General features: G+C 34.9%; 1 protein-coding gene across 15 annotated transcripts in view; it reads right to left on the reverse strand.

The window, feature by feature from the left end:
- GPHN (gephyrin) overlaps positions 1–22,420 on the reverse strand; it is a 710,040-nt gene that overhangs the window by 226,086 nt on the left and 461,534 nt on the right. For 8 of the 15 annotated variants that reach the window (XM_037005467.2, XM_037005787.2, XM_073242241.1 and 5 more), the window contains one exon: positions 17,982–18,254. In XM_037005467.2, the coding sequence (XP_036861362.1) occupies positions 17,982–18,254 (273 nt within the window). Of the gene's footprint in view, positions 1–16,573; positions 16,682–17,981; positions 18,255–22,420 lie in introns of all 15 variants that reach the window. The other 7 variants (XM_037005423.2, XM_037005304.2, XM_037005257.2 and 4 more) reach the window with 1 other exon arrangement.

Here is a 22,420-nt window from a genome sequence, read left to right on the forward strand (position 1 = left end):
AGCTATTTCAAAATTCTAAGTGGTGAAAAACTGATAGTAATGTAAGTGGCTTTTGTCCAAATAATTCTTCTGTATCATGGAAGTGCAATGCACAATATATGCAATGCCTATAAATTTGTGTTTTTTGCATTTCCTGTGAATCAGTTGTAACATCTTTCTGATTCCCTCATGAATGAATGAAATAACATCTTTGATATGTATTCATCTGGTATTTGGAATAAAGTTATGACCTTACCTTTAAAAAATTATTCCTTAACAGTGTTAGAGGTCATCCACTGAGATGCTCAATGGATTTACCTAATAGAAACAGGTAAACTACCCTGCTGGAGGAGTGTACTTTTAAGCACTTGCTTAAGGCCACAGGTATCATTTCATGGCAACCAGAGGTGATTCCCAAATGCCAAAAGAAGTTTACTTAAATGACTCTCTGTTTCTCTAGGTTCAAAAAAACTAAAAGAAAAACAAACCTTGTAATACTGACTTGTGTTTGGCTTTGTTTCTAGTTTGTGCACTGCCAGGAAATTATTGCCGCCTGGTGGTAAGCAATGCTCAGGACTTTGGTTTTATGGTCTGACCCGCCATTTGGTGATCTCTAAATGGATTACAGGACTCTATTCTCTGGTGGGTGAAACATGACAGAGAATCCTGTTTATAGTCTTTTTCATTTGTCTATTTCCCCATTTTGATCTCAAAACAATTAAGAATTTGGTGCCTTATGTGAAGAAGAATAGGGATTTTTCTTTTTTTTTTTGTAAGGAATGAGTTTGTGTTTACTCTTGACCTGTGGCTGAGGTTGTAGAATTGAAACTATTGAGCTCTTCTTGTGTCTGAGGGTCTAACTCAGAAGGGCCTTTACTTGTTGCATAAGTGTAAAATGCTTTCAAATCCCTGTTAATATTAATTAAATTATGTTTATTAATTTAAAGAAGCCCTGTTCTGATTGGCTTATAGAAATAAATAAATGCTTAAATAAATCGATTATTCCTAAAATTCCCCAAAATAAGGAAACTGAATTTGTAATGCTTCAAATATGCTAGACTTAAAAAAAAAAAAAAATCAAATGATTAGGGTAAATCTTTAGCACCACAAGCTAACAAATTATGGCTTAAAAATTGTGTCTTTTAAAACATTTATCAATGTTAAATATAATACAAGTATACATTTTGTTTATCTTGGGTTGCTTTACCTAAACATATACAGGTTTCTGACTGAACAAGCTAATATTTCTCCTACATAATTCTTAGAATTATGAAAAATACGTTTATGTTTGACTAGAATGAATTATTCTGAGAAACTTTATTTCAACAGTATTTGTTTTTAGCATGTCAGTTTAACGATAATATCCATAATATTTAGGTAACTTAAACTTCAGACTAACATTAAATTGAGTCAATGGATAGCCATTAGATGCCTAGATAACTTACAAATAAGATAAAATTAAGGAACATAGATTACTAATCATAATTAGTATATTTATTGTGATGAAATATACATAAAATTTACCATTTTAAACAACTTTAAGTATACAATTCAAAGGCCTTAAGTAAATTCACAATGTAATACAAATATCACTGCTATCCATTTCCAGAACTTTTTCGTCATCCCAAAGAGAAACCCTGTATCCTTTAAATAGAAACTCCCCATTCTCCACTTTTCACAGCCTCTGGTGACCTCTGTCCTATTTTCTGTCTCTAAGAATTTGACTAGTCTGGGTACCTCATGTAAGTGGAATCATACAATAATTTGTATTTTTATGACTGGCTCATTTAACTCAGCATAATGTTTTCAAGGCTCATCCATTTTATAACATGTATCAGAACTTGACTGTTTTCTTAAGGCTGAATAATATCCACTGTATGCATACACATTTGTTTATCCTCTTATCCATCATAGACATTTGGGTTGTTTCTGCCTTTTAGCTACTGTGACTTATGATGCTGCTATGAACATTGGTGTACTAGTTCTAGTTTTCAGTTCTTTTGGGTATATACTAGAAGTGGAATTGATGGATCATATGTTTAACTTTCAGAGGAAATACAAGTGTTTTTCACAGCGGCTGTCCCACTTACATTCATTCCAGCAATGCACAAGGGTTCTCATTTCTCCACACCCCTTGCCAACACTTTTTTTTGGTTGTTTTATATTTTATTGGGTGCATTTTGATAATGGATATAAAATGGTATCTCATTGTGGTTCTGATTTCTAGCTCCCTAACGACCAGAGATGTTGAGTGACTTTTCATGTGTATATTGCTATTTGTGTTCTTTGGAGAAATGTCTTCAAATCCTTCACCCACTTTTGAACTGGGTTGTTTCTTTTTTTGCTACTGAGCTGAAGGAGTGTTTTATATACCTAGATATTAATCTTTTATCAGACTTAAGATTTGAAAATACTTTATTCTGTGGGGGTTGTCTTTTCACTCTTGATAGTGCCCTTTGATGCACAAAAGTTTTTAATTTTCATGTATTTATCTATTTTTTATTGTGTTGCATTGATTACTAATCATAAGGTTAAGTTTATATACTTTTGCTTATTTTTACTTGCTATATATAGATGCTAGAGTTTTGTATCACACTTATGAACTTGTTCATTTTTCTCACTTTAACAAGTAGTCAAAAGACTGTATGTTGTAGAAAACTATATTATGTATGTTCATGAGCTTTGCATCTGCTAAAATATGCATATGCCAGATAGTTTTTAATGATCTACCTCCTTGGGTTTTTCTGTAAAACAGAAATGACTTACTTTTATTATATGTTATAACTAATAAGAGACACTGAGACTATATGCTAAGAGTAGTGAGAGACAAATACAGTTGAGCATGTGCTTGTGCTTTTTTAAGGGAAAAAACATTTTGGCCTAAAGTAGCAGCTCGCAAGCTTTTTTGGTCTCTGGACCCCTATACATGTTTAAAATTTATTTGGAATCCTACAGCTTTCATACATGTAGGTTATAACTATCAATATTTCCTGAATTAGACAGTAAACCAAAGCAAAACAAAATATAAAGCACTTATTAATTCATTTGAAAAAAGCAGTGTTTAACGCATTGCATGTTAAATAAATTATATCATATTATTATGAAGATAGTTTTCATCTTTTCGATCATCTGAGAAAGAACTAGTTCTAAAGCATCGTTTGTTCCAGAATATTCAAAATAACATAATGAAGAATAAAAATTATAAAATGAAGTTTATTTGATTTGATTTATAAACCCGAACCTCAAAATAAGTTATATAAATGTGTTAAAATATCAACAAAGTTTACTTGATGTTGCTGGATTTTTTTCCTTAGCTTACTGATCAATACCTTTACCTACTATCTATGTAATCTGCCTAGATAGCAGAGATGCTGTATTTTACCAGAATAATTTTTTGTGTTACATGTTAACTTTATTATATGCTTAAATATTTAAGGGGAAAAAACAAAAGTTCCTCACTTATGAAAGAGCTAATTCTTAACAATTATGTTATATTTAATGCTTTGTAAAATGTTTCATTATAATTTTATTTGAAAAGGCAGCCAAGAATTATAACTCAGGTATCTGTGATCCTACTGTAAATCAACTGTCCAAATTTCCTCTGACAACTCAAAATTGAATCCTAAATACGGAACATAGTTTCAAAAAATTTCAGGATATCTTTTCACCTAACACTGTCTTTGAGGTTTCCCAGCAGACTCCTAGAAATCACAAAAATTTATTCTTTCAGCATAGAATAGCAATGAAAGATAAAATTAGGTTTGTTCAGTGTGTCACAACTGTAAATTTCATGGAAGCTGTCATATTAAAAGAGAAGTCCAGCCTTCTCTACATAAAATTTATATGAATAAAATGTCATTAGTATAATTATTTCAGAAATTGTAGGCTTTCTGATTGTATATGTAAACTCCCTGGAGAACTGTCAATTCCCCATTGACAATGTCTTTACTCTAAGGGGTAACATTGCTCAAAATTCTTTTGAAATAGTTATATTTATCCCTCAATAGAGAATTTTACTTTCTTCCATTATGATATTATTGGTTACAGTTCATAACTACAGCTATTAGGTCTCTGTCTTCTATAGACAGATTTTGATGCTTGCCTGAAAGTCATGCTATAAGCTATAGGCCAGAGCTTGTGTATTTAACAAAGAAGGATAATTTCATGAGCCTCACTGAAAAGAACTGTACCAGATACTTCAAATATTGACATTCCAAAAAATAGACTCTTGGGTACAGACTTCTGAAGTGACATTGCTTAGACAACTTTTAGACCATACAGTGTACTACATTAATATTTCCAAAACTCTTTTTAGTCTGGAAGCTGAAAGCTTTATTAGAGGAGACTGCTAAACTAAGATCCAGAAATGAGAATTAATTACATAGGACTGAATAAATTGAATATTTTTTTGTCTGGTTACTTGTTTGGACTATTATTGATGCTGTTTCAAATGTTCTATTTTCTGGATATGTGAGGAAGCTCTTCTTTAGCTGTGTGTAAGCCACACAACTTAGTAGATCCTGATTTTTTAAAACTAAAATGAAACACTTTAAACAGGATATAATTGGACAAGCTGATGGAGAAACCAAAGACTTACCTGGAGTATCACAAATGTTGTTCATTTAATCAGATATAACAGCAATTTTTCAAGAACAAAGATTGGCTGTACTCATAAAGCCAATACCTACAAAGACCTCCCAGGAAAAAGTGACTGGGTACGTGGAGTGGAGGGGTCTCAGCCTTACATGTGGTAAGGAAGATCATTTATATATGGTAATGAAAGTTTGGTGATCTGGAGAAGAGAGGAACTCAGCCAAAGGACAGGTACTTGAAGGTGAAATATGGTGAAGAGTTCCTTAGGTTTGGATTCCTAATCCTGGGATGGTAAGACAGACTTTTAAAAGTAGAATCTATAGGGTATTATGCTAAGTGAAATAAGTCAAAGAAAGACAAATACCATATGATTTCACTTATATGTGGAACTGAAAAATATAAAACAAACTAATAAAAGAGAAATAGACTTATACACACAGAGAACAAACTGGTAGTTGTAGGGAAAAGGGGTGGAGGGATGGGCAAAATAGGTAAAGGGGATAAAGAGATACAAACTTCCAATTATAAAATAAGTCATGGGGATGAAAATACAGCATAGGGAATGTAGTCAGTAATATTATAATGACTTTGTATGGTGACAGGTGATAATGACACTTACCATGGTGAGCATTTTGTAATATATATGATTGTTGAATCACTATGTTGCAAACCTGAAACTAATACTATATTATATATCAACTATTTGTGCAATTAAAAATAAATAAAAGTAGAATATGAGATTTGCAATAGAAACTTTTGGATAGAAGTTAATTCTGTGGCCTCAGTATTTGCAAAGCAAACTCAAGGCTATATGTTAATCAATACCTTGCTGTAGCTATACAAGTAATCAAGCCAAAACTAATGAGACCAGTCATTTTTTTGTATTCAAAAATCATCTTTGAAATTATTATGATCATGGAAGGGACAGAGTTGTCACGAAAATGGGACAGAAAGATTATTAAATGTCCTGATTTGTATATCCTTCTGGGTTATCTGCTCTTTTTACTGTCTTTCATTATTTTACAACTCTGCAAGTTACAGAAAATAGATCCCAATGCAAATCATTCTTGTCTACAGAAATGCAAATAGATTTTTTCCTGAGAAGGAGTGCTTATTGCCATGTGTATACAGACCAAATTTTGTATCTATTTATAAATTCACCCCAGCCTTTGTGACTCTTGATGTATGTGTATGTCCACTGAATTTTGTGTTGAAAATATTTTCTTTACAAATATTATCCTTTAACACATATCATACTGTGTTTCCAAAAGTATTTGGTTACATGGATTTATCTAAATATATTTCTATATCCACTGGTGTGTATAGCTTAAAGCTCAGTTGTTTGGATCAGTAAACTTCCAGAGTAAACACATTCTATTGTTTATAATTCCTAGGTTGTGCTGTATTTTACCATTCAAGTATTTCAAACCAAGGTCCAAAAATCCCAGTTTGCATTTTTGAGAAGAATTTGCATGTAGCCAGTCATCTCCCAGAACTTTATTCTTTTTCTTTCTCTTTTGTACTAAGAAATATTATAGTAGAGTGGTCAAGAGTCCTGATTCATGAGCCAGACAGCCTGGACCTGAATACTAGTTCAGTTACTAGCAAGTTACATGTTCTTAAACTCTCTATGCTTCAATTTTCTTGTAAGCAAATGATAATGAATATAAAGAGTTGATATATGTAAAATGTTTAGAACACTCCATGAATATTATTTTAATGTACCAGAATACTCTTGGATAGAAACAATTAAATCATACATACATATACATATGTACATACATACATACATACATATATATATATACACATACATATATTTGAATGTTCTTTAATTTTCAGTCCCAAACTTTGTGTGTCTGGTTTTTTTTCCAAATTTTTTTTATCAGTTTTATTTATTTTGCATGTGTGTTAATTTTTAAGAGAGATTTGTATATTTTTTTCTTCCAGTACAGATATTAAACTTTTGTTTCTTAAATCCTCTAATATACTTCATCTTACTCTATTGTTTGCCAGTTTATTTAGGTTGGATTTATTTTTTTTTAAATTAAAGTGCAGTTGATATATAATCTCATATTGGTTTCAGGTATACAACACAATTCTTAAATCCTCACTCCAACTAGTGCAGTTACTACCTGTCAACATAGGAGGATGATCTAGAATCATAGGCTATATTCTCCATGCTGTACTACCATTCCTGTAACCAACTTATATTATGATTGAGAAATCTGTGCCTCTTTATACCCCTCACCCTTCCCTCTCATCCGCTCCAACTTCTCCTCCATGGTAAACAGCATGTCTCAGTGTCTTGAGCCTACTGTTATTTTGTTCATTTTGTTCTGTTTTGTTTGTAGGTTACACAAATAAGTGAAATCATGCAGTATTTGTCTTTCTCTACCTGGATTATTTCACTTAACATAAAACCTTCTAGGTCCACCCATGTTGTTGCAAATGGCAGGATTTCTTTTCCTTTTTCATGGCTGAGTAGCATTCCATCATATATATGTCCCATATCTTCTTTATCCATTCATCTATTGATGGGCACTTTGGTTTGCTTCCATATCTTGGCTATTGTAAATAATGCTGCAACAAACATAGGGGAGCATGTATCTTTTCAAATCAGGGAGTTGGTTTTCTTTGGGTAAATTCCTAGAAGTGGAATTACTGGGTTGTGTGGTATTTCTATTTTTACTTTTTTTGAGGAACATCTGTATTTTTTCCACAGTGGCTGCAACAATTTACATTCCTACCAACAGTGTAGGTAGGAATTCCTTTTCTCCACATCCTCACCAATACTTGTTATTTCATCTTTTGGATAGTGGCCATTCTGATTGGTGTGAGGTGATATCTCACTGTGCTTTTGATTTGCATCTCCTTGGTTAGCAGCGTGGAATATCTTTTCAGGTGCCTGTAAGCCATATGTATTTCTTCTTTGGAAGAATGTCTGTTCTGGTTTTCTGCCCATTTTTGAATTGATTTATTTGTTTTCTTGGTGTTGAGTGTATGAATTCTTTGTATATTTTGGAAGTTAACCTTTACTGGATAAATCATTTGTGAATATATTCTGTCATACTGCAGTTTGCCTTTTTGTTGTTGATGGTGTCATTTGCTGTACAGAAACTTTTAGTTTGATGTAGTCCCACTTGTTAATTTTTGCTTTTGTTTCCCTTACCTTAGGAGACATGTCCAGGTAAAACATTGCTCATGTTTATGTTCAAGAGATTTTTGCTTATGTTTTCTTCTAAGGATTTTATTGTTCCATGTCTTACATTTAGATCTTTAATACATTTCGAGTTTTGGTGAGTGGGGTTAGATAGTAGTCCATTTTCATTCTCTTGCATGCAGCTGCCCAGTTTTCCCAACACCAGTTACCACTGTATATTCACAGCTCCTTTATCATATGTTAATTGACCATATATGTCTGGGTTTCTATTTGGGCTCTCTAATGGGTTTGTTCAAACAGTGCCATACTGTTTTGATTACTGTAGCTTTCCAGTATAGCTTGAAGTTAGGGAGCATAATACTCCTAAGTTTGTTCTTTCTCAGGATGACTTTGGTATTTGGGATCTTTTGTGGTTTGATATAATTTTAGAACTATTTGTTCTAGTTCAATGAAAAAATGCTGTTGGTGTTTTGGGAGGGATTGATTTAATCTGTAAATTGCTTTGGGCAGGGTGGCCATTTTGACAATATTAATTCTTCCTATCCACAAGCATGGAATGGACTTCTAATTATTTGTGTCTTCTTTAATTTATCTCAAGAGTGTCTTATAGTTTTCAGAGTACAAGCCTTTCACCCCCTCAGTTAGGTTGATTCCTAGGTATTTTATTCTTTTGGTTGCAACTGTAAATGGAATCGTTTTCTTGATTTTTTTTTCTGCTAGTTTGTTGTTAGTATACAGGAATGCAACTTTGTGTATATTAATTTTGTATCCTGCAACTTTGCTGAATCCAGTGATTGGTTCTAATAGTTTTTGGTGGAGTCTTTAGGGGTTTCTATGCATAATATCATGTCATCTACAAAGAATGATAGTTTTACTTCTTCCTTAATTCAGATGCCTTTTGTCTCTTTATCCTGTTGAGTGCCATGGCGAGGACTTCCAGTACTATGTTGAATAAAAGGGGTGAGAGTGGACATCCTTGTCTTGTTCCTGATCTTAGAGGGAAAGGTTTTAGCTTTTTGCCAATGAGTATGATGTTATCTGTGGGTTTTTCATATGCGGCTTTTATTATGTTGTGGCACATTCCCTCTATGCCCATTTTGTTGAATATATTTATTGTGAATTGACATTGAATTTTGTCAAATGCTGCTTCAGCATCTGTTGAGATGATCACACGGTTTTCATCCTATGTTCTGTTAATGTGCTTTAACACACTGATTTATTTCAGAATATTGTACCATCCTTCCACCCCTTGAATAAATTCCACTTGGTTGTGATAGACAGTCCTTTAGATGTATTTTGGAACTGGGTTTGTGAATATTTTGTTGAGGATTTTTGCATCTGTGTTCATCAGGAATACTGGTCTACAATTTTCTTTTTTTGTAGTTTGTTTGATATTGGTATTACAATGATGCTGATCTCATAGAATGAGTTCAGAAGTATTTGTTTTCTGTTTGGAATACTTTGAGAAGGATGAGTATTGGGTCTTCTTTAAATGTTTGGTATAATTCAGCTGTGAAACCATCTGGTTATAGACTTTTGTTTGTTGGGAGGTTTTTGATTCCAATTCAGTTTTGTTACTGGCAATTGGTCTGTCCAGTTTTTCTGTTTCTTCATGGGTCAGTCTGGGAAGGTTGTATTTTACTAGGAATTTGTTGATTTTGTCTAGGTTATCCAATTTATTGGCATATAATTTTTCATAGAATTCTCAATAATTTTTTGTATTTCTGTGGTGTCAATTGTGACTATTACTTTTTCATTTCTGATTTTGTTTATTTGTGTTCTCTCTTTTTTTCTTGGTAAGTCTGGCTAGGGGTTTATCTATTATTCTTATCTTCTCAAAAAAACAGGCATTGGTTTCATCAATTGTTTCTATTGTTTTATTCTTCTCTTATTTATTTCTATTCTGATCTTTATTATGTCCCTCCTTCCACTAACTTTGGGATTCATTTGTTCTTCTTTGTCTAATTTCTTTAGTTGTGAGTTTAGACTGTTTATTTGGGATTGTTCTTGCTTCTTGAGGTAGGCTGGTAATACTTTCCTCTTAGAACCACTTTTGTGGTGTCCCATAAATTTTGAACTTTTGTATTTTTGTTTTCATTTGTCTCCATGTATTGTTTGATTTCTTCTATGATTTGTTCATTGATCCATTGATTAGTTAGAAGCATGTTGTTTAGCCTCTATGTGTTTGTGGGTTTTTTGTTTTCTTCCTGTAATTTATTTTTAGTTTCACTGTGGTTTGAGAACCTGTTTGATACAATTTCAGTGTTTTTGAATTTATTAAGGCTCTTTTTTGTGACATAGTATGTGACCTATTCTGGAAAATGTCCCATGTACACTTGAGAAAAATGTGTTTCCTGCTGCTTTTGGATGGAATGTTCTGCTGATATCTGTTTACTCCTTTGATCTAATATATTGTTCAGTGGCCTCTGTTTTCTTATTTATTTTCTGTTTGGTTGATCTGTTCATTGATGTAAGTGGTGTGTCAAGTCCACTCATATGAATAAGTTGAAGTCTTTCCCCAGAACTATTTTCTTCTTTAGTTGAGTTAGTATTTGTTTTACATATTTAGGTGCTGCTATGTTGGCTGCATATGTTTATAATGGTTATATCCTCTTCTTGGACTGATTCTTTTATCATCATGTAATGTCCTTGTCTCTTGTTGGTTCCTTTGTTTTAAAGTCTATTTTGTGTGATACAAGTACTGCTACTCTGGCTTTTTTCCTCCTATTACTTGCATGAAATACCTTTTTCCATCCCTTCACTTTCAGTCTATGGACACCTTTAGGTCTGAAATGAGTCTCTGTAGGCAGCATATAGATGGGCCTTGTTTATGCATTTTACCATCCTGAGTCTTTTGATTGGTGCATTCAGTCCATTTACATTTACGTTTTTATTCTTATTTTATTAATTGTTTTCTGGTTGTTTTTGTAGTTCCTCTCTGTTCCTTTTCTCCTCTTCTCTTGTTATTTGATGGTCTTCTTTAGTGTTGTGCTTAGATTTCTTTCTTAATTCTTTGTGTATCTATTATAGGCTTTAGGTTTATGGTTACCATAAGGTTCATGGATAGTTTCCTGAATATATAACAGCCTACACTAAGCTAAATATTGCTTTATTTCAAACACAATCTAAAAGCAATTCATTTTTATTCCTTTTCCTCATCCACACTTTATATATTAGATGTCATAATCTGATTTTTTTGTGTATTCCTTGACTGATTTTGTGTATAGTTGGTTTTACTACCTTTGTTTTAATTTCATACTTGGTTGGTAAGTAACTGGTCTTCTACCTTTAGTGTGGGATTATTTTCACTTTAATCTCTCCTTCAAATTTGAATGACAATCTTACTGAGTAGAGAATTCTTGGTTTAAAGTCCTTTTGTTTCAATACGTTAAATATTTCATGCTACTCCCTTCTGGACTGTAAAATTTTTGCTGATGGCCTGATGGGATTTGTCTTTTAAGAAATTTTTTGCCTCTAGTGCTTTTAATACCCTCTCTTTATCCTTAATCTTTGTTATTGTAGTTAGTATATACCTTGGTGTTGTCTTCCTGGGGGTCTTTTGTTTGGGGCTCTCTGTGCTTCCAGAACCTGGGTGTCTATTTCCTTCCCCAGACTGGGGAAGTTTTCAGCAATTATTTCTTCAAAGAGGCTTTCTACTCCTTTGGTTCTGGTACTCCTATTATGTAACTATTCCATTTGGAGTTGACACATAGTTCTCTTAGCATCCTCTTATTTCTAGAGATTTCCTTTTGCTCCCTTTTCCTCAGCTTTGTTGTTTTCCTCTTCTCTAATATCCTTCTCACTGATTGTCTCTTTTACTTGCAGCAATTTATTATTCATTCCCTTCATTGTATATTTCATTTCAGTTACTGTATTTTTCAGCTGTGAGTGGCTCTTTTTTCAGCTCCTGTATCTCTTTGTTGAAGTCCTCCCTGAGATCAATACTTTTCTGCAGATCAGTGAGCATATTTATGACTGTCACTTTGAAATCTTTACCAAGATGACTGGTGATCTCTGTTTCCTTTAGACCTTTCTGGTGTCTTATATGGTAGTTTTGTTTAAAACATATTCCTCTGCCTCCTCATTTTGTCAGTGTTTCTTCTTTATTTTAGATGGATCTGCTATGCTTCCTATTCTAGAGAGTAATGACTATATAAAGAAGGCATCCTGTGGTGCCAGAAGCTCAAGACTCTTAATCCATCAGTGCCTGGTTCTCCTTTGTGTTGAAGCCCCAGTTGCTGTTGGTGGGCTTGGGTGGGGTCATATTTCTGTCTGTTTGTGGGCAATAGCCTATCTCAGTCTGTCATGGATGGGAGTTCACTTCAGCTGGCCGTTTGTGAGCCAAGCAGCAGTGCTTCTGCTGTCATCATTGTGGTCAGAGCTGCCCTCTGCCTGCCTTGAAAGTGATTGCAGAGCTGCTGGGCTGAAGGGGTGTGTGGGGCAGGTGCACAGGGGAGCATGGCTGGGGCTTGGCCCTCAACTGAGGATGAAGAAATGTTTGGAGCTGACTCCTGTAGGCACCTCCCGTGTTGGATTGAAAAAGTGTTGAGAAAGCTGGGAACATCTCCCTCGGACTGCCAGACAGCAATGTCTGAAGCTGCTAGGGCGAGCAGCTAGTGGGGTGAATGGGTACTGGCTGTGCAGGGAAGCACCTCAGGGCTGAGCCACCAGTTAGGGGGATGGAGCATTTGGGGCTCTCGTGAGCACCTGATCTGCTACCTGCCCTTTCTCCTGTGAAGATAACCGTCCAACCCTTGCTCCTCTGGACCTTTCTTGCTGCTGGTAAATCTTTCAAACTGTTGTCTCCATGTTGGATCTCAGTGAGACTGCCAGAATGTGCTTGGCCTCCATAATCAGCAGGAGTCTCAGCTTCCCAGAGTGCTCCAACTCTCCCTAGTGTCCAACTCCATAATTACCAAAGCCCAATACAATGTGAACTCATGTTCCCAGAGCAGATCTCCAGGGCCAGATGTGCAGAGTTCCTGAGTGCTTAACCCCTGTGTACTTTCCTCTCCCTTCTGCTTGTGGGCTGGGATGGCAGAGCGCTTGGGTTGTGTTTGAGCATAGCTTTCCCACTTTTCTCTGTGTGGTTCTCTCTTCTTTACCAGGTGTAGATGGTCTGTTGTGCAGTCTTCAGATCATTTTCAGGGTTAACTGTTCTTGCTGTACTTGCTTCCTTAGTGTGCTATACCTTCCTACTCTGCCATCTTTTATCCCCCCTCCTCCTCTGGACTTTTGTAATGGTGTCTTTTATTTCTAGGCAGATCTATAGCAGTGGCAAGTTGCTAACTCCTAGCATTTTCTCTCATGTTCCAAATAAATGTTCCAGGAAGACAGGTTCTTCCTGACTGGCATGTGAATTCAACATATTGTTTTCTCCATACCCTTTATCAAAAGGAAATCAGCAACTTTTTCTTCCCACGGAAAGCACTTTTTTTTTTTTATGTCTAATGGATCTTGGATATTGTGTGGGACTTCTCTAGATTTTATTTCTGTCAGTGAGACAAGATTTCCTATTATGTATCTTCATGGGTATCTTCTCTGTCTCATATCTCTCCTTGTCTGTCACTATGACTTTGATATTTGAACCTATCAGTTGCTTTGTGGCTGCAAGGCTAAGTTTTAATTTCTTCAGATTTGGATCCAGTCTCCCTAAAAAGAACTTCACACTTAGTAACCACAGAGGGACAATATTTATTTTGCCTTCTTTTCTTCCTTTGCGTCACACTCCTCTACTCTTTATCCTGTTGAATTAGGTTTCTCATTTCAAATATGAAACTTCAAGTATTTCTATTTGTTATATTTCAGTCATTATAAGGAACACTTTTCATCTCTGTGATGAGAGAGTATAATGATGTATATTAGTTAAGATGCTTTTTGGTTGCAGACAACAGTATATTCATCTCTATCTCTAATTAGCTTTTTCTTTTTAAAGAAAGCTACTTTGTTCACTTATGTAACTGAAAAGTCAAAAGGTAAGTACAGTTCAACAGGGGCTTGAATGAATGGTTCAAATAATGTGACCAGGACCCAATATCTCTCTTTCTTTTCCATTTCTCAGGACTGCTTCATTATTGTGGTTTCATTTTTGGCAGGCATTCCTTTTATGGTTCCAAGATGGCAATTCTTGGGGTTGTATATTTCATTATTCATATCCAGCAGGAAACAGAGTCTGTAACCCCAGTGGTTCACATCTAAGTGATGAGACCCATTTGCTCTGACTGGCATGAATTATATGCTTCTTGAACTAAAAACTATGGTTACACGAAATGGGTAAGCTGATTATATTAAGACAATCTACCTTGGAAGTTTAGTCAATCTCAACCAAAGTATACGAGGGAAATGTGGTGTAGTGTTAAGAAGAGGGAATGGGAAATGGCTACTGGAGAGGCACCTAACAAATATCCATTACAAGAGGCATTCCTGAAGCCTCTCTATTTCCTAAAAAAGCAAATTGAACAGTTTGACTATAGCGAGTAATTAGAATGCTAGTAATTAACTATTGAAGAGTCAGTACATCAATCAGGTTTCACTTTCTTGATCAAAACAGGAGGTAACTGAGTTAAGGAAGTAAAGTTGTAATAAAAAGAACTCTCCAGTTAGACTGTTAATTCTTTATGGGATAGAATAATCTATTTATATTTGTATTCTGAGCACCAATCAGTGTTTGGCATCTAGAAAGAATTCTGTAAATATTAGACTCTAAGTTTACAAAGTTTGTAATTTCCCCCCCATACATATTATCTTACTTGATACAAATAAAAACCTCTTGTAACACACAGGGCAGTTATTACTACTTCCATCTTGTAGATGAGAAACTGAATCTTCAATCTTGTGTAATTTGTCCCAAATATTTAAGGTGGTAAAAGTCAGGGATTATATCCAGGTCTTCTGATTTTAAGTTGCACAATTTTTACATTATTCAACAATGCCTCACTTGCCTCAGAATGTAACTAGCTGAGGAAATTGTGATTTTTTATCTTTTCAATAAATAATCAGACCCTCCTTTTCAAAATTAATTTTTAAATTTCACATTGGTAGGGCTTACAAAAACTAGCCAAACAGTTCATAGAGATAATCCAAATGACTGTTATGTAGAGATCTGAAACACTGACAACAAGCAGGACATTCAGAACCAATGAGACTCATTAATAAAGTTAGTGTCAGGTCAGCATTCACAGTTAACGTAGTTTTTTTAGGAGCACTAAGAATAGTAAAGGACTTCCTTTACATTTTTTTCTGTTACCTGTTTCTTCTTTTTCATTCTTCTCTATGGATGCTAGTTCTTAAGAACAAGAACATCACACTCTTTGATATATAGCTCTGATTATCATTTGTCAAAAAAAGTGCAAAAGCACGAGTCTACTTGCAAAACCAAGCATCTGTCAAAAAGACCATAAGTACTACTTACAAAGGATTATTAAATGTAAGTTAATAAAGGAGAAATTTCTGGGTGGTGCCTTATCAGGATGTCCAGATATAGCACTTAAGCAGCTATGCTCAACTAGGTCCTCCAGAGAATTAAGCTCTAATAATTTAAGGAATCCACTGTATATAATAACTTTTCTCCTACACATCTAGCATGGACCAGTTAGGTGCAATCCTTGGGAGAACTGAAGAAAAGAGGCAGTCAGATAATTTTTGGTGTAATAATATGAAATTTAGACTATGATAACTTAAAGGCTTGGGTTTGAATACAAAACTTCTAAATACTTTAGTTTGGAAACAGGATGATTATTATAGTTGTTGTAGTTGCTTTATAAGATGAAAATACAAAAGATAGTCCTGCTTCAAGTTTGGGTACATTTTGGAATGTTTATAAATCATAACAAAGCTCTATCTGAAGAATCCACATAGCAGTTGTCAACTGAAATTCTTTAATAATTTTACTTATCAATTTAGAATTTTCTGCTTGGCCTTTGACTAATCCAAGGTTATTTCTAACCAGGCATGGCTTGTTGAATATAAGGTTAAAGTTTTCATTTGGTAGTATTATCTTCCAAGAGATGACTGATGTTATTAGTCCCCACCCTCCACTTCCCCCCTGAAATTCTGGGTGTTTTTTTCCCCTAAGTATTTAAAGCCAACTTTCATTTTATTACTACTATTTCTTCCTTATTTCCTCTCATCTTATATCCATATTAGGGATTGAGATGGATTTTTTTGTACCATGGTTGAAATTATTACAGCTTAAGTCAGTTATACTTATCAGTTTAATCTTTTCTAGCCTGGTATTTTTTTCAAACTCGCGCTCAGCCAGAAACTGAAAGAAGTGATATGCATCTTTACAAGTTTCTTTCTGAATATAGTAGTCTCAGAATTTGTTTTCAAGACTCAACTCTCTAAATGGTTATAATGAGAACACAGTGAAGGAAAAGAAAATAAGATGCAAAATCATGAGGAAAAAAAGCAGTTAATACAAATTAAATATTAGCCTGATCAATCTGTTTAGATTTTAAGACTTCAAGACAACTTTTTAAGGGATTATCTTAATTAAGATAGGTAATTTAATTAAAGGTATGTGATGAAATTGCTAAAGAAAAAAAACAACAAGAACTTCCAAGCAATGAATTTCTTGTAAGTCATGTGATGAAAACTCATTGCCACATACTACAGAATCTTAATGATATTATATTACTTTTGGTACAGGAGAAACTCTATTAAATTAAATTCCTTGACAGAATATATTCAGTGGCACTTATACTTTCACAAAAAAAGCACTGCTGAAGATCCTTCAGAATAAAACACATCTTCCATAGTATGTTACAGTCTACCTCCAAGGATAGGAGGTAGACTGTATGCTTGCAAAACCATTAATGCAAAAACCCCTTGTCTTACCCGTTCATCTGCACTGCCTGTTGCATCATGGGGATAACTGATGAGACCAGGGATGGGCTGCTCACCGTGTGCCATGATAACAGCAGGACTGGTGTAGAATGGATGCTTCTAATGTACAACACATAAAAACTATGAATACAGTGACAGGAAAACATGATTCTACACAAGCAAAGTGATTGGAAAGGAAAAAAAGGGTGGAAACAAATGGAACAATGAAATGTCAAACATTTTCAAATGTAGAATGACAAAATCAGCTTAGATTTGAAATACTATAAGCTTTTTCTTAATATTGAAGTTGATAATACTTTCTACTTTATTAAAGAGTAAAAGAGAAAGAAGATTTTTTAAATGTACCTATTTTACCAGTAGTTCCAGAAAAACAAAGTAGACCTCACACATAACTTGAATACTTACTAGCCTTAAGTAAGGACTTAATGGAGTGCTGAACGGGTCTGGAGATAGAATCATCCTGTCTTCAGTGAAAGAACTACCAACTGGTTGTCTGAATGGACACTTTAAAAGGGTCTCTATAATCCTTTTTGATTTATATGTTGTCAAAACCCTCTCATGCTATGCTCACAGACAAAATATTCAGATGATCCATGAAACTTGAGGAATTACTTCACGTAGTGATTAGATTTTCATTCTTTATCTTGTCAATGAATGGACAATTATTATTCATAGACATGATGTATTAATTTATGAAGATTTTAAAGCATACTTGCTGGATTATACCACATATGGACAATAATATAAATCATGCTCTGTGACTGAAAGATGAGTACATTTACTCAAGTACCTCATGGTACTATATTTATTCCAAGAATTGCCCAAAGAGAATTTTTAATACTTTGATATGGTGCTAATAATATTCATTACTTTATTAAGTTAAAAATACAAATATATATTTCTTCTCTAAAGCACTAGGGTAAATCGTGTCAATTAGCATTTAAATAAATGCTTAGTTAACTGCTGAAAAGCTTTGTCTTTATTAATCTTTCTCAATTAATTGCTTAAATCATCTAAGGTCTCCTACCTTCAGTTTGCTGCTCCTTTAATAACTTGTAAATATTTGATGTCTTGAATATATGAACGTTACATATATGACCATAAAAATATCTTCAAAAGAGTATTTAAATGTTACATTATCACTGTAGCTATTAATTTAACAGGTAAGAGCAGTATCTCAAATGCCTCAGAATTCAGAACAAACTTCAATGCCTTCAAGGACTCTTATGTTACGTAGGGAACATTGCTGTGGAGTATTACAAATATCCCAGTTCTTTTTTAAGGATGCTTTGCACAAGTATTAAACTGACAGAAAGAAGGATGGGATGGAAAGAGGGGTGAAACCAATACACTTCCCTCTGGATCCTTTAGATCTCTGCATCTCTCTCAGCAGGCTTACCTTGGCAGCAATGGCTGCTGCAGTTATATGTGATGAAGAACTGTCTTCTGTTGAAGCAACACCACTGTCTTTCTTTTCTTCTTCCTCTTCCTCACATTGAACCCCTTTGTCTTCTGTCTGTTTATGGGGGCTAGTTGTGGGAGGCGGGGAAAGAGGAGGTGGTGGAGAAGGTAAATCTTCAAGTTCGTCATGCACTTCCTTTACTTTTACAATGGCATCACGTAAAAGATCAATGGCATGAGGTAGAGCTGGCAGTATGAACTGAAAGCATTCCTGTATGCAAAAGGAAGAAAAAAAATGAAGATGAAGTAGTTTTCTAGGCATATAAAACGGTAGCAAATTTATGTGATTTTGTATCTGTATTTCCCATCAGTCTTAAGAATGAATCCTATTTAAACCATGTCTTTGCAATGTGAAATGTGAAGTAAGGATGGCATATATTAGTATTCTCTGTAAGCTAAAGAACTACAGTACTACAGAAGCACATAGTATATTTTTCTTAGAGTAAAATTTCTACACAAATTTGCCTTCTAAAAATACATTATGGGAAAGGCAGGGATTAGTTTTTACTTTTCTAGTTAGAGCAGAGAACTAGAACTAATAAACCAGTTGAGGACTGAACTATTTTATTCAGAAAGCAAAATTTCTCACTACCATTATAAAGTATAGGTAGGCAACGTTGTAAGATATGCAAAAACAGATAGAAATTTGTACAAAGCATTGTATAAAAGTCAATGTAGTCTCCTGTGCAGGTGTTCAATAATACCTATAATATAATATATAATACCAAAAAAGAATACGTGGAACTTTAAAATCAGAAGCTAGGGTCAGATATGTTTGGGGAAAATGTCTGCGCAGAGGTCTTTCTCTTTTACATTATGAGAAACTTACCTTAGAATGTAAGCTATAAAGAAATATCTTAAAGTTTATGCAGAGTTACTGGAATAACTGGAAGGGTGCCTAATCTTTTGACCTCTCTTTCTATGGCTTAATCACTTTATTAATAAAGATTATATAGTAAAGAATTTAACCCTGACCAAATAGAGGTCTGGCCTTTACTCTCAGCTTTTGGGAAATGATCTCTAGGCTCCATGTAAGAGTATGCCTGATAGGAGTGTTTGTACTGGCGCTCTGGACACTGGAAAGTCCAACAAGGTGGTTTATTATGAAGACTTTGGGAAACATGGCATCAGTTTTGTCTCTGGAAGGAACTGGAGACCAAATGCATTAGTCTCCCTGCTGGGAAGAGATCAGTCATCCCAATAAAAACTCTGGACACCAGAGGCAAAAGTGAGTGTGCCTAGTTAGCAATACTCTGTGTGTATTATTTCATATTATGGCTAGGAATAGGTATGCTGTCCATGACTCCATGGGAGAGTATGTTCCTTGCTTGGTAACTCTCTTAGACTGTGCTCTATGTGCTTCCTCCCTTGGCTGATTCCAATCTGTATTCTTTCCCTGTAGTATGTCATTATCACATATCATAACTGGGTATAACAGCTTTCAGTGAGTTCTACGAATCTTTCTAGTAAATTACTGAGAGTTGGCTTTAGAAAACCCTTAAATTGCAAATTGGTATAAAAAATGAAGGCAGTGTTGTGGAGTGCTCCAACTTTGTGGTTGGCTAACTTTTGCAGTCAGATAAAACTCTTTAGAGTTGGTGTTAGAATTGAGATTTGCTAGAAGAATCTTGACTCACTGAAATATTTGATCTGGGAAGAGGATGCAAGAGAGGGTTATGATGACAAATTTTCAGGGCCTAGATGAACACAGGGTCACCCACGATATGTGCTGAGATTAGTGGAGAGATAAAAGCTAGCAATGAACTTTGAAATGAATGATCCAACTCCTAAGGAGTTGTGAAATTGGATGCATAAAGAATGCAAAATAACAAGAAACAAGGTAAACATACAATCCCTGAGATATTGTCATTTGGCTAACTAAAACAAAAGTAAGGGAGAATGTTGGGGTGGATCCTGAGGTTCAGTAAGCTTGGATTCTGGCTGTACAGCTGCTAGCCTCAGAGCTGCTTCCAAAGGAAAAAAGATACGTTAAAGCAATAAACAGTGAATAAAGTTAAACTGATTCATAAGACAATGGGGAGAAATGAGAGATTCAAGGTTCTTGTTCTAGCATGGTAAAAATATTTACATTGTTATTAAGAAATGGACTGAAAATGGCCATCCTGCTCAAAGCAATTTAGAGATTCAAGGTAATCCCTATCAAAATACCAATGCCATTTTTCAATGAACTAGAGCAAATAATTCTAAAATTCATATGGAACCACAAAAGACCCAGAATAGCCCAAGAAATCCTAAGAAGGATGAACAAAGCAAGGGGTATTACACTTTCTGACTTAAAGTTAAACCACAAAGCTACAGTAGTCAAAACAATATGGTACTGGCACAAGAACAGATCCATAGATCAATGGAACAGAATGGAGAGTCCAGGTAGAAACACATGCATATATGTCAATTAATATATGATAAAGGAGCCATGAATATGCAATGGGGAAAAGACAGTCTCTGCAATAACTGGTATTGGGAAAACTGGACAGCTGCATGCAAGAGAATGAAAATGGATTACTACCTAACTCCATACACAAAAGTAAACTCAAAATGGATTAAAGATTAAATGTAAGACATGGAACCATAAAACTCCTAGAAGAACACATATGTAAAAATCTCTTGAACATTAGCATGAACAATGTTTTAACTGGACACGTCTCCTCAGGCAAGGGACACAAAAGCAAAAATTAACAAGTGGGACTACATCAAACTAAAAAGCTTCCTTATAGCAAATGATACCATCAACAACAAAAAGGCAACTTGTAGTATGGGAGAACATATTCACAAATGATTTATCCAGTAAGGGTTAACATCCAAAATATACAAAGAATTCATACACTCAACACCAAGAAAACAAATAACTCAATTCAAAAGTGGGCAGAAGACCTGAACAGACATTCTTCCAAAGAAGAAAAACAGATGGCTGACAGACACCTGAAAAGATGCTCCACATTGCTATTCAGGGAGATGCAAATCAAAAGCACAGTAAGATATCATCTCACACCAATCAGAATGGCCACTATCCAAAAGATGAAATGACAAGTGTTGGTGAGAATGTGGAGAAAAGGGAGCCCTCTTACACTACTGGTAGGAAAGTAAATTGGTGCAGCCACTACAGAAAGCAATATGGGTATTCCTCAAAAAACTAAAAACAGAAATACCATGCAACCCACTAATTCCATTTCTAGGAATTTACCTGAAGAAAATAAAATCCATGATTTGAAAAGATATACACACCTATATGTTTACTGCTGCATTATTTACAATAGTCAAGATATGAAAGCAACCAAAGTGCCCATCAATAGATGATCGGATAAAATTTATGTGGGACATACACACACTGGAATATTATTCAGCCATGAAAAGGAAAAGAAATCCTGCCATTTGCAACAACATGGATGGACCTAGAGAGTATTATGTTAAGTGAAATAAACTAGGTGGAGAAAGACAAATACTGCATGATTTCACTTATTTGTGGAATTTAAAAACAAAGCAGAACAAAATGAACAAAATAGCTGTAGACTCAGAGACACTGAGAAGTGACTGGCAGTTATCATGGAGGAGAAGTTGGGGCAGGTGGGTGCAAAGGGAAAGGGGTATAAAGGAGCACAATTTTCTCAATTATAATATAAGTTGGTCATAGGGATGGTAGTACAGCATGGAGAATATAGCCAGTGATTCTGTAGCATCTTCCCATGTAGACAGATAGTAAATGCATTAGTTTGGGTAAGGATTTAAGAATATGGGTGACTGTTGAACCACTGCACTGTATACTTGAAACCAACATAACATTGTGTATCAACTATACTTCAATAAAAAAAAAAAGAAATGGATGAATGAAGTTAGCACTGATGGGGGCAAAACAACAGCCTTGTCTGTAGCATTGTTGTGGGTTGAATGGACAGATGGGAGCCACTGGTGGCTTCCCAACACTGAAGGGTCCTAAACGAATCTTTATTTACCCTAGTCAGGAATTTAAAAGCTAGAAGGCAAAGATGGCTATAAGAAACCTCACCTTGAATAACCTTAAGTGAAAGTCCCATAATCTAACCAAGATAAGTACTGGTGAAAGGGTCTGAACCCCTTGGCCTAACCCAGGCCTAAAAATTCAAGGCCATATGCACATGAATGGTCAGGGAATGGAGAAGAGACTTTTCTGGGATTCCTTGACAGATCACCATATACTGTGATTCTAAGAACCTGTAAGTCCTAATGGGAGGTATACTTAAGACTGGGAGGATACAGGAATCCAGCAGTTGATGGGATTAATGTGAAAGTTGGAGTGAAAATTAGAATGTCTGGACAGTGAACTTTATGTGAAGTGGTAAGTTTCCTTTATCTAAATGTATTAGGGAGATGGACATTGTGTTT

The sequence above is a fragment of the Manis javanica genome, chromosome 8 (genome assembly GCF_040802235.1).
Source record: "Manis javanica isolate MJ-LG chromosome 8, MJ_LKY, whole genome shotgun sequence".
NCBI classification, from domain to species: Eukaryota; Metazoa; Chordata; class Mammalia; order Pholidota; family Manidae; genus Manis; species Manis javanica.